At 47.5% G+C, this 13599-nt stretch overlaps 2 protein-coding genes across 3 annotated transcripts; both read left to right on the top strand.

Annotated features, from left to right (window-relative positions):
• Positions 1–253: 253 nt before the first annotated feature.
• Positions 254–7060, top strand: LOC144111101 (uncharacterized). Its single transcript, XM_077644240.1, has 3 exons — positions 254–608; positions 6079–6176; positions 6686–7060. Exons 1-3 carry the CDS (start codon positions 276–278, stop codon positions 6852–6854), a joined length of 600 nt encoding a protein of 199 aa, XP_077500366.1. The 5' UTR covers positions 254–275; the 3' UTR covers positions 6855–7060.
• Positions 7061–7569: 509 nt separating this feature from the next.
• Positions 7570–13599, top strand: Gtpx (phospholipid hydroperoxide glutathione peroxidase Gtpx). Of its 2 annotated transcripts, XM_077644535.1 has the most exons (8): positions 7614–7689; positions 7823–7888; positions 8311–8344; positions 8435–8529; positions 9650–9797; positions 10907–11052; positions 11397–11481; positions 13338–13599. In XM_077644535.1, the coding sequence occupies exons 2-8, from the start codon at positions 7836–7838 to the stop codon at positions 13368–13370; spliced, it is 594 nt and encodes a 197-aa protein (XP_077500661.1). In that variant the 5' UTR covers positions 7614–7689; positions 7823–7835; the 3' UTR covers positions 13371–13599. The 2 variants fall into 2 exon arrangements, with proteins under 2 accessions (XP_077500663.1, XP_077500661.1); XM_077644537.1 differs by lacking the exon at positions 7823–7888 and having other exon boundaries at positions 7570–7689.

Consider the following 13599-nt stretch of genomic DNA (forward strand, 5'->3'; position numbering starts at 1 on the left):
GTTGGTGCTCTAGCATGAAGTGGAGCACACTCATTGCAGAGTATGCAGTCCGAGCGTTCTTAATGTGTAATCAAAGGATATACACTCTAAACATGAAAGGACTAAAAAGGGAGTAAGCTGTTCTCTAGCGCACTCTCTTTTATTAAGGGGGGGGGGGGGGTGCTGTAGAGGACTGCTTACTCCTTTTCTTACTCCCATATAGGGGGTATTTGTGTCCAGAGTGTACGCCTGTCCAATGCTCTGCTGCTAGCGAAAGCGTGTTCTCCGCTAAGAGCATGTGCCCGCGAAGAACCCCCAAGCTAAGGAGACGCAGCCGTTCTAGTCGCGCATGCGCATTCTGCTCCACTGTACGTCGCCGCTGTCGGATCAGCCGGCTCACGTCTGCATGGACGCGCGCTGCTGATCTGCAGCTGGTGGTCGACCGGGGCATCCGGGAACGCAGAGTCACGGTCCAGCTCCTGACCACAAGCAGCAACGTCACCTTCCGCGGCTTCCTCATCCGATCCATGGCGGTCAGGGGCAGCAGTTTCATCTACTTCCGCGGAATCTTCGAGAAGGACACGCAGTTCCAGGACTCGCTGTACCTCGACTGCGACGGGCAGGACAGGGTATACTTATGCTTACAGGGGCTCTTCCCATGCCCACTTTACTGGGTGCCTGCTACTATAGTCGGATACAACTCAGGAACGAAGCGGCTTTCCCTCGTAAAACGAACGACCCCCTTCCAGCCAATGGCGTCGGCAGATTCTCCAGAGCCTGCTAGCGTGACAATGCAGGGAGCCGCGTGCAAATTCAGGGAAGGGACTATCCCCTTTCATCTGCTACTCCCTGCATTGTCACGTTAGCAGGCTCTTGAGAATCTGCCGACGCCATTGGCCGGAAGGAGAGTCCTCTGACGGAGAAAAGCCGCTCCGTTCTTGAGTTGTATCCGACTAAAGAGTCATCCGTTGGCTGCCATTAACGTACGCCGAGCAAAACAACGGAGATATTTTTAACTTCTAATTTTCAGAGAGCTATAGTCAGAGAACTATGGCGGGCCGCCCCCCTCCCCCCTCTTCAAATCGCGCTCACCACCCCCCTCCCCCGGGCTTCGCCCTATACAACTGCGTCGGGCCCCTTCCGAAAAAAAATTTCTGGCTACGTGCCTGTGTACTTAATTGCCGCGATATCTCTGGTAGCTGCATGGCCATTAACAACACCACACGAGGTCGCGGGAATGACTACAAGCAGTGTTGGCCGCATTTCGAGGGACGCGAAGTGCAAACATTAAAGCGCCGGTAGGCTGTGGGATGTCAGCGCACATTAAGGAGCCACACGTGGTCAAAATTAAACCGGACCCTGCACTACGACCACACTTGCTATCTTCTATCACCCCATTCATACAACGACATCACACGGCACAAGGCGGTCGTGTGCTGTGCGATGTCACTGCACTTTAAAGCCACCCATGTAGTAGAAATTATTCCGGAGACCTCCACTATGGCACCACGTTCAGTTGTCCACCGAGAAGTGACAGTTGCTGCACCGTTTTTCCCCAAAACATATTCATTGTCCCTCAACGCCCGATACAGGCGTCCACTATGAAAGACCCTGAGTGACCTTGATTGAGTACGGTAGTTACTGGGCCTTTCCTTTCCTCAAAGCCACACACGCAAACACGCGTTAACAGTGGCACAACCATCTCACATCTACTCTTAATAAACGCGTAAGCATCACATCTTCATTGCTTGTGTGACGGAGCCACTCGTACTGTGATCAGTATTAGCGCTCATCACCGGTCATGCACTAGCGTGTGTCGCCTATATGTAATAGCGGAGGAAAACGCCATATCGTCCACGCCGTTACTCCACGCATCATTGCGCGGTGTTAAGGGACTGGCCGCGTTTATTGCGATGATGTTCAGTATATCCAGAAGCGCTGATCACAAGACTTTTGTGATAGTGCTGAATGTCTAAGCAAAAGAAGCATGCTCGTTCTTATCGACAGGCTGACGTCACATCTTTCCTTTTTTTTTCAAGCTAAGTACATTCATAGGAACTCTACAACACAACTCAGTTAATCATTGATTCCAAGTCGTTTCGGCGTCCTCATGAGACCGTAGCATGCGGCTCTGTGGTCCGGTAGCTTCACTGGCTTGTTGGCCACCATCTGACGGCGGCTGTACATCGGCATACTTGACTGGAAACTTGGCTGGCGACGCGGGAACCTGAGGCTTCTTCGGCGTTGCATCAATCCCATCTGGGTGATGATACCGTTGAATCGCCGATGATGAAATATCGTCGTCTCCCGTCTCTGGCAGTACGAAGAGGTGGCGTCTGTTCCGGATGAACTGCATCGTTGTCTGTGCCAACCCTGTATAGGACCGTGGTGATTGGGACAGTCGTAGGACAGTTCCGGAAGAGCCCTTGTATATCAGCCATACCAGATTTCCTGCACAAAGTCTGGGCAAAGATCGGGCAAGACACTTGTCAAAGTACTTTTTCTGCCTGTTCCTCCACACCTCGTCTGTTTTCTGCCAGGAAGAACTAATGACAGTAGGCTCTAGCCTATATTGAACGCAAAGTATTCTTGAGCGCAATCGACGGCTCATCAAAAGATGTGCTGGACTGTAACCTGTGGGACCTGGCGAGTTCCGGCAGTTCAGCAAGGAAGCGTACGTAGGGGTCCTCTGCTTTCTTCAAAAGTAGCTTTAGCGTTCTCACCGTGCGTTCAGCTCCGCCATTGGCTTGCGGGAAGCGAGCACTAGTTAATTGTGACGTGCTTGAACCCGTGCACATTTGAAAACTTCTTGACGGCAAACGAGAAAACTGCGGCCCGTTATCTGATACCACAGTGTTTGGGATGCCGCCGTGCCTGGCGAAGATGGTCTTCAGATGGTTGATGAGCGCAAGTAAGGCCAGCTCCGGATATCCGGAATGATAATCCAAGACAACGAGATACACGGCGCGCTTTATCTCAAACAAGTCAACGCCGACTTATTGCCAGGGCAGTTCTGTCGTTCCCGAGGGAATCATCGGTTCCGCGAAATGAACACGTTCGGCCGCACATACGCGGCAATGAGTTCCAGCTTTCGCGAACTCTTTGCTGAGCCCCGGCCACCAAACAGATTATTTTTCTTGTGCCCTGCAGCGAACGATACCTTGGAGTCCGTGTATTCATTCGATGATTTCTTTCCCGGGGCTTCACGGAATTATGATGCAAGCATCTTTTAGCAACAATTCGTTGCAAACTTCAGGTAGCCTTTGTTGCCTTGACCACCGATGGTGGCAGGCTTCCAGCAATGACAAGCACTCGTCGTCCTATCGTAGCTCGGCACGTATGGCATTAAGCATGCTTTCTGCTGCATGTAGGCCCTGAACGATTCCATCGACGAAAACAGATAAGTAAGACTCCGTCAGGTCACCTATATAGTATAGTTAGCTGCGTTCGGTCGTACTCTTGATAAGGTGTATGCTGTCGTAATGTTTTTGTCTGGAACGTGCGTTAGTGTAAAGTAGTACCTCATCAAACGCATTCTGAATATTTGAATGCGCGGCGGCATGGCGTCCAGAGGATCACGTCCGAGTAACGGAAGTAGAGGCCTGTGCTCTGCTTAGAACAAAAATTTCATACCTCTTAAAGAACTCGTCGAAACGTTCAGCTGCCTACGTCAGCGCTAATGCCTCCTCCTCTATTTATGAGTATTTTTGTTCCGTCTTTCTCAGCGATCTCATTCCCCGGATGGTGGGACCTGCATTAGTACAGCACCAAGACCATATGACGAAGCATCTGCTGAGGCTATTGTCACGTAAACGGGGTGGTACCTGGCGAGGCACCCGTCCGAGCTGATCGTTTCCTTCATCTTGCAGAATGCTGGTTCTTGTCAAATGTTCTTGTGCAAATGCTTGCATCACTTGGTCCTCTCAGATTTTCTGCTTTATCTAGGTAATGCGGTATTCCTGGGAAAGTTTCCCCTGCAACCGTGACTTCTGGTCCAGTATCAGCTTTCATTTTCACTTCATGGCCATCTATCTGTGAAGTCACGAAATGCGTGGACGCCCTGTTTTGTTGCGGTGTCACTGTGCCTAGTAATTGGCCTTCGTTATCAGGTTCCGTTACCCCGTCGAGTTTTCTTTCTCGGTTTTTAATACGACGATCGAGCCTTTTGGAATGCCTCAAATTCTAGCTGTAAAAGAATTCTTGCCGCTTTGCTGGGCAACTAGTAGTTCGTGGGTGCGTTTAGCTAGCGCAATACGTGCAACTTTTTGCAGAAGCGTGCTTCTTACGACGCACAGTTTTAGCATCCCCTTCTCTCTTCTGTTTCCTTGCCACGTATGCTGCCATGTATGCTTCAGCACTCGTACCTTCATCATCATCGTCATGAGACTCGTACCTCCACGCCCTTTCAAGTCTGCTTGCTGCCACTTTACCGTTTCGATTGTTCTGCCTTTCGCCGGTGCGTTGGCCAATGTTAGCTTGGGATCCATTTGAAGCTCTTCTGACAGTGCTTCGTCCAGAAGGCCAACTACAAAGCGATTCCTAATTAAACTATTCTTCATGCTACCGAAGTCGCATCGTTCTGCTAACTTGTGGAGCTCGGTTGCAAACTAGTCTGCAGTTTCCCCGGCTGTTGACGATATCGATTAAAGCGGGCGCGCTCATAAACAATATTCTTCGTGTGCACGAAATAGGCTTCAAACTTTGACTTTACGACCTTGAAAGACTTCAGGTCTTCGTATTTGACAGCTAGCGGCCGAAGAACTTCCTTTGCCTTCCGGCCCATCGTGTAAAGAAGGGTTCTTACTTGAATTTTTTCGGTTTTCCTCGCGGCGACCGGATGCGAAGCTGTAGTCCTCGATTTCCCCGATCCAAGAGGGCCAGTCTGCGGCGTTGTGGAAATCAAATGGCTGCGGAGGCTTTATCCCCGCCATGGTGATTTGATGCTCGCTGCTGCCTTTACTTCCGTGAAGACTTGCACCGCATGCAAGCTGCTGCTCCGCCCCGTCAGTCTGCCTATGCCTCTGACGGTCTATCTCGGGGGCGGCACCCCGGCACCCAACAGGCGTCATTGAGCGGTGTTAAGGGTTATTGCGATGATAATAATAATAATTGGTTTTGGGGGGAAAGGAAATGGCGCAGTATCTGTCTCATATATCGAAGGACACCTGAATCGCGCCGTAAGGGAAGGGTAAAGGAGGGAGTCAAAGAAGAAAGGAAGAGAGAGGTGCCGTAGTGGAGGGCTCCGGAATAATTTCGACCACCTGGGGATCTTTAACGTGCACTGGCATCGCACAGCACACGGGCGCCTTAGCGTTTTTCCTCCATAAAAACGCAGCCGCCGCGGTCGGGTTCGAACCCGGGAACTCCGGATCAGTAGTCGAGCGCCCTAACCACTGAGCCACCGCGGCGGGGCTGCGATGATGTTCAATATATACAGAAGCGCTGATCACATGACTTTTGTGATAGTGCTGAACGTTTGAGCGAAGGAAGGGAGCTCGTTCTTATCGACAGGTTGACGTCGCACAAGAAAATGGCAGGTACCCAAAAGATTTATTTAGAGCTTGTTGAAAAATACGGGACCCAGGCTTTTAAATACAGCACCTTTATCGCACCAGGCCCATCCCATGAATGCGCCCACTCGACCCCATGCCCAACTAGATCATATGGCCATAGCAACTCGAGAAAAGAAGCGGCTTTTCCCAGCCAATGGCGTCGGCCCATTCTTCTATCGTGACAATGCAGGGAGTGGCAGATGAACGGGGACTGTCCCCTCCATCCACTGTCGGGGATAATCCCCCCCTCCATAGTCGGGATGGTCCCCTCCCTGCACTGTCAGGCTAGCAGGGTCATGAGAACCGGCCGACGCCATTAGCTGGAAGAGGGTCCTTTGACCGGGAAAAAGCCCCTTCGTTCTCGAGTTGTATGCGAATATATATATATAGAGTGGATTGTTATTAGGATGAACAGTGTGGCTTAAGACATTATCGCACAGCTGGGAATCTAGAGCAAAGCCATTTCCTTCGAGTATATACGTGTCATTAAAAGATTCGTATAGATGCTACTCGCAGTGCCAGTGAGATCCAATCCGAATGCGTGCAGAGTGCCATCTCCCACGGAGACAACAAGACCAAGAAGGAAGTGGTGGTGCACTGGAGACCGGAACCCGACCCCAAGAACCTCGTCCAGGTCTTCTTCAGGTATACGGCTCGGTGTGCACGCCGCGCAATTGGCTTCGGCTGAAACAGCGCCTTTTTAAAGCTTCGCCGAATAGCACCCTTAAATAATAATAATAATAATAATAATAATAATAATAATAATAATAATAATAATAATAATAATAATAATAATAATAATAATAATAATAATAATAATAACTGGTTTTGGGGGAAAGTAAATGGCGCAGTATCTGTCTCATATATCGTTGGACACCTGAGCTGCCCCGTAAGGGAGGGATAAAGGAGGGAGTGAAAGAGCAAATGAAGACAGGTGCCGTAGTGGAGGGCTCCGGAATAATTTCGACCACCTGGGTATCTTCAACGTGCACTGACATCGCACAGCGCACGGGCGCCAATTTTCGAAATCTTCGCCCGAGAAAGCTGGACTTCCAAACGGTGACATTTTTGCAATGTTTCGGTGCTACCTGGGAAGGAACAAAGACAATGCGCGGCAAAGGTCTCTCCTGACACTCCGCTACTTTCTCACGCAGGGCGACGGTGGTGCAAAATTTCAACCGCTATTTCATACATTTGGACAGCATTCGACTCCTGTTCGGCACAGCCGGTCCGTCCACGTTCGGGCGCCTGTCTTTCGTGGGTCTCCTCGGATCCTGCGTAGCGCCTGCAGCTGTCGCGCTCTTCTACGCCTGGATGGAGTGAAGACTGCTCCGCCATTGCAACCAGCAGTCAACAATTCGTTATTTATACTTCGAGTTTTAGCCAACGAAGCTTTCATTTCTATCAATACACAACTTCTTTGTTTCATAAGTGTGCACAGACCCTTGAGAAAGTGAATGTATTTGCCATGGTTTAATTTCCACCGCATCACTTGTACGATCGCATATGTGTGCTCCTTTCGTTCTTATATACAGCACTGAATGTCCCAAAAACTATAAACCCTCGTGTTTTTTTCCGGCGAAGAAAGTTCAATAAAATGCATATTGTACGGTACCTTCCCTCTCAATCGCACCCTCCATGAGTTGTCCCTAAATGCCCCACTGACAGCAGTGCCGGTTAGTTGCGTCAGTGTTCATTCAGTAGACACAATAAATGTAAGGTAACAGTTCGGGAAAGATCCGCTAACGTTCATTTACGCCTTGCGTAACTTGCACGGAATCCCGGTCACTGCTCGGTAAAAAAATTAACCATCTGATCCAAGGTATGAACACGCTTCGTTTTGCGAAAGTGACATGCATAATAAAACGTATTTTCCTCTTTGATACAATTCTGAAAATTTAATCATGTGTTTGTGGCAGACATCACGAAACGACGCTACCCACGACTCAAGTCACCCCTCACACAACTGAAATCGAAACTGAAACCAGTTTCGGTAGAGGTCACGTGACCTTTTCCGCTTTTCGTTTTCGCACCCTCCTCACTTGCTCACCCTCCCCACCCTCCCGCTCAAGTAGAGGCTCATTTTCAGCGGGGACGGTTGCAGTGCACTCGGTCGGAACTACCGTGTGTGCGCAGGAGGCTGTGTGTGGAAAAACAGGTAAGCGTTGTAACCCACTGCGGCAATGATTTGTCCTTATCACGTCAGAAACCCACCGTTAAATAGGTGGTTCGTCTTGTTGGTCGCAATTTAAAAGCGAACAGTACCTGCCCGGTTCTTTGTTATCCCACAGAAAGATTGCTGTGATGATTTCCGCTCTGTGTTTCGCCGTTTTTCCTCGCATCGTCTGCGCACCAAGGTCAGTTGGACTGGAGCTGTTATGTGGAACTTTTACACCTGCGCTCCCGCAGTGACTGTTTTTACTGCCTAACTAAAATACGCTTGGACTGGCCCTGTTATGTAGAACGTTTACAACTACGCTCCCTGTTTTTTTGTTTTTACTGCCTAATTCCGCATGAGCAGCGATCGAAAACACGCATGTACGAGTCCCAACTTTCCATTGAGTTCTTTAATCATCTGCGAGCAGCGAAGCGGTTAGCCGGAACGGTAGATAGACGGTTCGTGCCGGTCGAAAACGGTCGTTGCTGCGAGTATCGACTTGTATCCTAGCCCCGCCCCCGTACGCCTCCCTCCTTTAAGCATGCACTTGTGTTGACGCCGTTGCTTGGTGAACGAGGCCGGTAACGATTTGTCGCTCAGTACTTCGTTATTCACTTGCAGACTTGGAACCGCTGTACCAGCCCGCAAAATCATGGTGAGTTTTCTGTTGCCGCTCGAACTGCTTCTTTGTACGTACTTTCATTTTCCATGAATTCGAACGTTCGCCCTTGCTGTGCGTTCGCAGGCATCGGCGAACGACAACTGGAAGGGCGCGTCGTCTATCTACGAGTTCTCCGCCGTCGACATCGACGGCAACGAAGTATCTCTCGACAAATACAAGTGGGTACTTGCAACCGAAGCACGTTTCGACGCGGCCTTATCAAAGTTGGCTCGCTACACCGCCTCGTCGCATCTTTAAAGAACTCTCTAGCGTCTCCTGTTCATTTCTCTCTTATTTTGCTACCTCTTGGAACCAGCGGTAGCCCAATGCAAATTTCTTCCGTAACTCTCTAGCGTTTCCTGTTCATTTCTCTTATTTTGCTACCTCTTGGAACCAGCGGTAGCCCAATGCAAATTTCTTCCATAACTCTCTAGCGTTTCCTGTTCATTTCTCTTATTTTGCTACCTCTTGGAACCAGCGGTAGCCCAATGCAAATTTCTTCCGTAACTCTCTAGCGTTTCCTGTTCATTTCTCTTATTTTGCTACCTCTTGGAACCAGCGGTAGACCAATGCAAATTTCTTCCATAACTCTCTAGCGTTTCCTGTTCATTTCTCTTATTTTGCTACCTCTTGGAACCAGCGGTAGCCCAATGCAAATTTCTTCCGTAACTCTCTAGCGTTTCCTGTTCATTTCTCTTATTTTGCTACCTCTTGGAACCAGCGGTAGACCAATGCAAATTTCTTCCGTAACTCTCTAGCGTTTCCTGTTCATTTCTCTTATTTTGCTACCTCTTGGAACCAGCGGTAGCCCAATGCAAATTTCTTCCTTAACTCTCTAGCGTTTCCTGTTCATTTCTCTTATTTTGCTACCTCTTGGAACCAGCGGTAGCCCAATGCATATTTCTCCCGTTTGCCCTACCCAATTTTTCTAGTAGAGCCGCCTTACAAAATTCTAGTCACGTCAGCCTACATTTCGGGACATTTCCAATACCTCTGTAGTTATGTATGCACGAAGAATCGTTAAGTGCGTGCATAACTGTTTTATATTTATGCCACTGAAAACCCTAATACCAAATTCAGTAAGCTTTTATCTGTCTAGGTGCCATTACGGAGCCAAAGTGCAGCTAAAGTATCCGTGTAACTATTAAAGGCGTCTTGCACTATGGCACCAAAGTGCAGCTAAGGTATCCTTTATGTTACCACTTATAGCCAATAAAGGTGTCTTTCACTATCTGTGCTTTTTCGTTTTATTCCGAGGAAAAGGTACATGCATTTGTTTGCACTTCTGTTAATGTGCAGAGGTCACGTGGCGCTCATCGTCAATGTTGCGTCCAAGTGAGGCAAGACCAACAAGAACTACACGCAACTCGTCGAACTACATGAGAAGTACGCCGAGTCTAAGGGTCTTCGCATTCTCGCCTTTCCCTGCAATCAGTTCGGGGGTCAGGTATGTACCAGTGGAGAAAACCCGCTCAGGCTGCTTGGCCCTCCTTTAATATGTCGTACCAAGATTGAGTTTTTTTTTTTTTTCTAATATACAGCAAGCGTAATTGCAACAGTTTTAAGCCAGAGGTGCGATTCTATATTTTATAAAGTGAAGGCTGTTTGTTTGTAGTCTTGATGTATTAGTTTTCCTAGAAGCCAGATGCAAGGAAACCATAAAAATTTCCATACACTGGAAAAGGCAAGCGCTCATGCAAGAGTAAGGCTTGTAGTCAGTCTTCAACCCTTTACTGTCACTACACGTGCCCCACCCATTGAAGGGCAGCAGTTCCGAAAAAGTGCGAAGCTTTTTATGCTTTGAAGCCATGGCTTGTCATGGTGCCTGATACTAATGCTCATATTCTTGGAAATGAAGTTGCGTGAATTCAGTGGAAGTGAAAAAAATTTAAGCACAACTGTGTTTCTCTTCTAGCCAACACAAGTTCAGCTGATGGCTTTAATGAACCCAAAACTGACAGAAGAAATCTGTGTTTGGTGGTGTATTAGAATGCTATCATCTAAAATAAAATTGTCATCAAAGAACCAAAACAGAGGAGTGGTGATGGTTCCTTTATAAAAAATATAATCGAAAAGATGACCGTGGGCACCATATGCCCCACGGAAAAAAAATAAAATGAAACAGAGGAGGGGTGATGGTTCCTTTATAAAAAAATATAACGGAAAAGGTGACCGTGGGCACCTTATGCCCCACTGAAAAGGGGATGCCTGAACTATCCTGCGGCTGAAAAGTAAGATACGGCACAGACAAGGCTGAATGATGCCGTAAGTTATGGGAAGGAAAGATCACATAAGGAATAAATACTAGATAAGAAGCAGCAGAGCGGTAGGAGCAATAAAAAGGGCGCCCTGTAAGAAGCATTGTAGCCAAACACGCCCCCTTCCACTATGACGAAAAGGGTGCACTATGAGGTGTTCCAGATAGTACGAGTGGCAGCGATACTGTATCGCACTGCAGCACCTGACATCTGTGTGCACAGATATAAGGAACATTGCTAACTAGCTTCAAAGCGTTTTCACTGCACTTGCAATGTTTTTTTTTTTTGCAATTTTTAGGAGCCCGGAGATGAGGCAGCGATAAAAGAGTTTGTGAAGAAGTACAACGTGCAGTTCGACATGTTCAGCAAGGTGGACGTCAATGGAGACAAGGCGCACCCCTTGTGGAAGTACCTTAAGCACAAGCAGTCTGGGTTCCTAACGGAGTGAGTGCAATCATCACACTGAATAACTGGCCATGAACGTAGTTATTCTGCACTAGTGCATTCCTGGTGCAAGTATGCACCTGTAAGCTTGTGGCATCCATATCTCATGTCTGAAAATGTCACTGCACTAAAAAGACAACCACATTAAAGATGGGACATGCACAGGACACGTGGTTGTCTGTTCTTTTAGTGCACTAACATTCTTTCCATCATGAACCATTAACAAATTGCTGCTTTACCCCAGTGCATCCCTATCTCCTGTTGTCATCTGGTATTGTAAAAACAGAGCCTGGCCTCCAGCTGCTTCTATAGCTTTATTTTTTCTTTCATGCTGTTCTGTTCAGTGCCATCAAATGGAACTTCACGAAGTTCCTTGTTGACAAGAATGGGCAGCCCGTTCACCGTTATGCACCCACCACTGACCCTGCGGTGAGGCCCAATATTTTTTTTATATTCTTGTCCTGCGTGTGCCTGGGCATAAAGCCAGTGAATGGTGTGAATAGGCTCATCTTCATGGATAGGCTGTTTCTTGTATACACAATGGCATGCTGCTTTTTGCCTTGTTGCCGTGCACAAGAGCTCCACTTCGACAAGCTACGAAGCATAAAAACAACAAAGTAGAGGTGTGCAAACAAATTTTTTGGTTGCGAAGCGAATATGAATAATAAAAATTAGTTGCAGTCAAATCGAATATTTTCAAGTGATTTTGAATGCCAGTACAGCCAGTTCAAACTAAAGGCAAGTGCTTTTTCATTAAACACTAATAAAAGAAACATGTTGGAAACAAATCTTGTTTCATCCTGCATTATTCTGCAAAAGTATTATTTTGCATTGAATTGCAAACAAATTTTGCTTGCAATACAATGCGAAAAATACTTTGGATAACAATTGCATTGAGTGGAAAAACTGTAATGTCATAGTTTGACTTTATACTTATATGACAAAGAAGCCTGCTGAATGCTAGCATGAATGTATCTGCAGATACTATCTCCTTACTGAAGGGGTAAAGTGGTGATTATTGGAGGGGCAAGGCTTGGGCACTGCTGGCAAAACACAGCAAGCTGGCTCGCGAAACGGACATAAGCTACAACATGTGCGATATCACCGGACTTCAAGCCCCATGATGGACACAAACACCGTCGCAAACCAAAGGCGCGAAAGCAAAACTACGCTTTAGATGGCCCCAGTTTGCGGGCCACATCGTATGCGGTATGGTAGCTCTGGTTGGCTTCGAGGTCGATGTGTTACAGCGATAGCTGTTTAGCGCTCGTCCTTGGCGTTCTCGTCGGCATAACACGTGGGTGCGTCAGTCAACCTGAGTCGCATAAGCCTACGAGTGGTTCTGCTCGGAACAGCCACCTGACAGTGCAGGGGTGCATCACGTGACTGCTACACCAGTACGCCAGGACTGTATACCCAAAACTAAACACCTAAACAGCTATCGCTGAATCTCCTTGCACAGTCGTAACCATGCTGCGAGTTTTTGTCATACTCGTACACTTCTTAGGCCTCTGTGACCCAAAATAAGCAAGCAGTTTTTAGATTCTAGTTAATGAAAACAGAAAACTGTCATAGCGGTTGCAGTGTCTCTTGTCCTAGTGTTCTAGACTAAGAAGATCGTTGCCAATCAGGTTCACGACCAGTTGACTGCCTGGCGCAATGCAATGACGTGCTGCATGGTGTTGCACTTAGTTTTCCGATCCCTGCCATAGGTTCTCTGAGTGGCTATCAGCACACTGATTTTATGCAAGGCCTAACATTATCGTTCGCAGGCTTTTACCGCATGCTGGCGGCCAGTTATGCGACGCTTTTACCGCGTGCCGACAGCCAGTTATGTGAAGAAACACAGGCTGGCACATTTTTATATTAAGCCTTCCTTTTTTTTTTTTTCCAGTCCTACCATAGTTATGTGAGGGGTGGGCAACCTAACTTGTGTTACTGCTGTTTGGAAATCTCTTGATGTTTGGCCGCAAGTTGAGATGAACAGGAATTTCAAAATTTCTTAATGTTTAAGAGGTTTCGAATAGTGACAGTGCGAATTGAATAATGAATACTATTTGGAAACTATTGCAAGTTTCACACGCTGCTATAACAAAGAGCAACGTTAGCAGATAGTGAAATATAACAGTGAACAGAAAAGTTGCTCTGAACTATTAATGCAATTTACTCAGCACAAGTTCGAGAGTGAAAAATCAAATGAAGATTGCTTCTAGGCTGTGCATTTACCTTCTGTATGATTTATGCGTGTCGTCTGAGTGAAACTGCTTTTTTTTTTGTTATTCCAGGACATAGAGCCCGATCTCCTGAAGTACTTCTAAGCTGTTGACGGCAGGCATGTCGAGGTGTCCACAAGTGCGGAAGCTTCCTGGGCAAGAGACCATATGACGGGCAATCTACAAACTGCATCCTGCGGCCAGTTTGCCTTGATGTTTCTCCACTGTCTTCGGTCGAGGAGGAAGCCACCTTTGTAGAAACTTCGAAAGCCTTGCTGCTGAAGCTGGAAGCCTATGAATGTTATGTTCAAGCAATAAAGTTTTAGATCTAGAA

This window comes from Amblyomma americanum, chromosome 11, assembly GCF_052857255.1.
Source record: "Amblyomma americanum isolate KBUSLIRL-KWMA chromosome 11, ASM5285725v1, whole genome shotgun sequence".
NCBI lineage: Eukaryota > Metazoa > Arthropoda > Arachnida > Ixodida > Ixodidae > Amblyomma > Amblyomma americanum.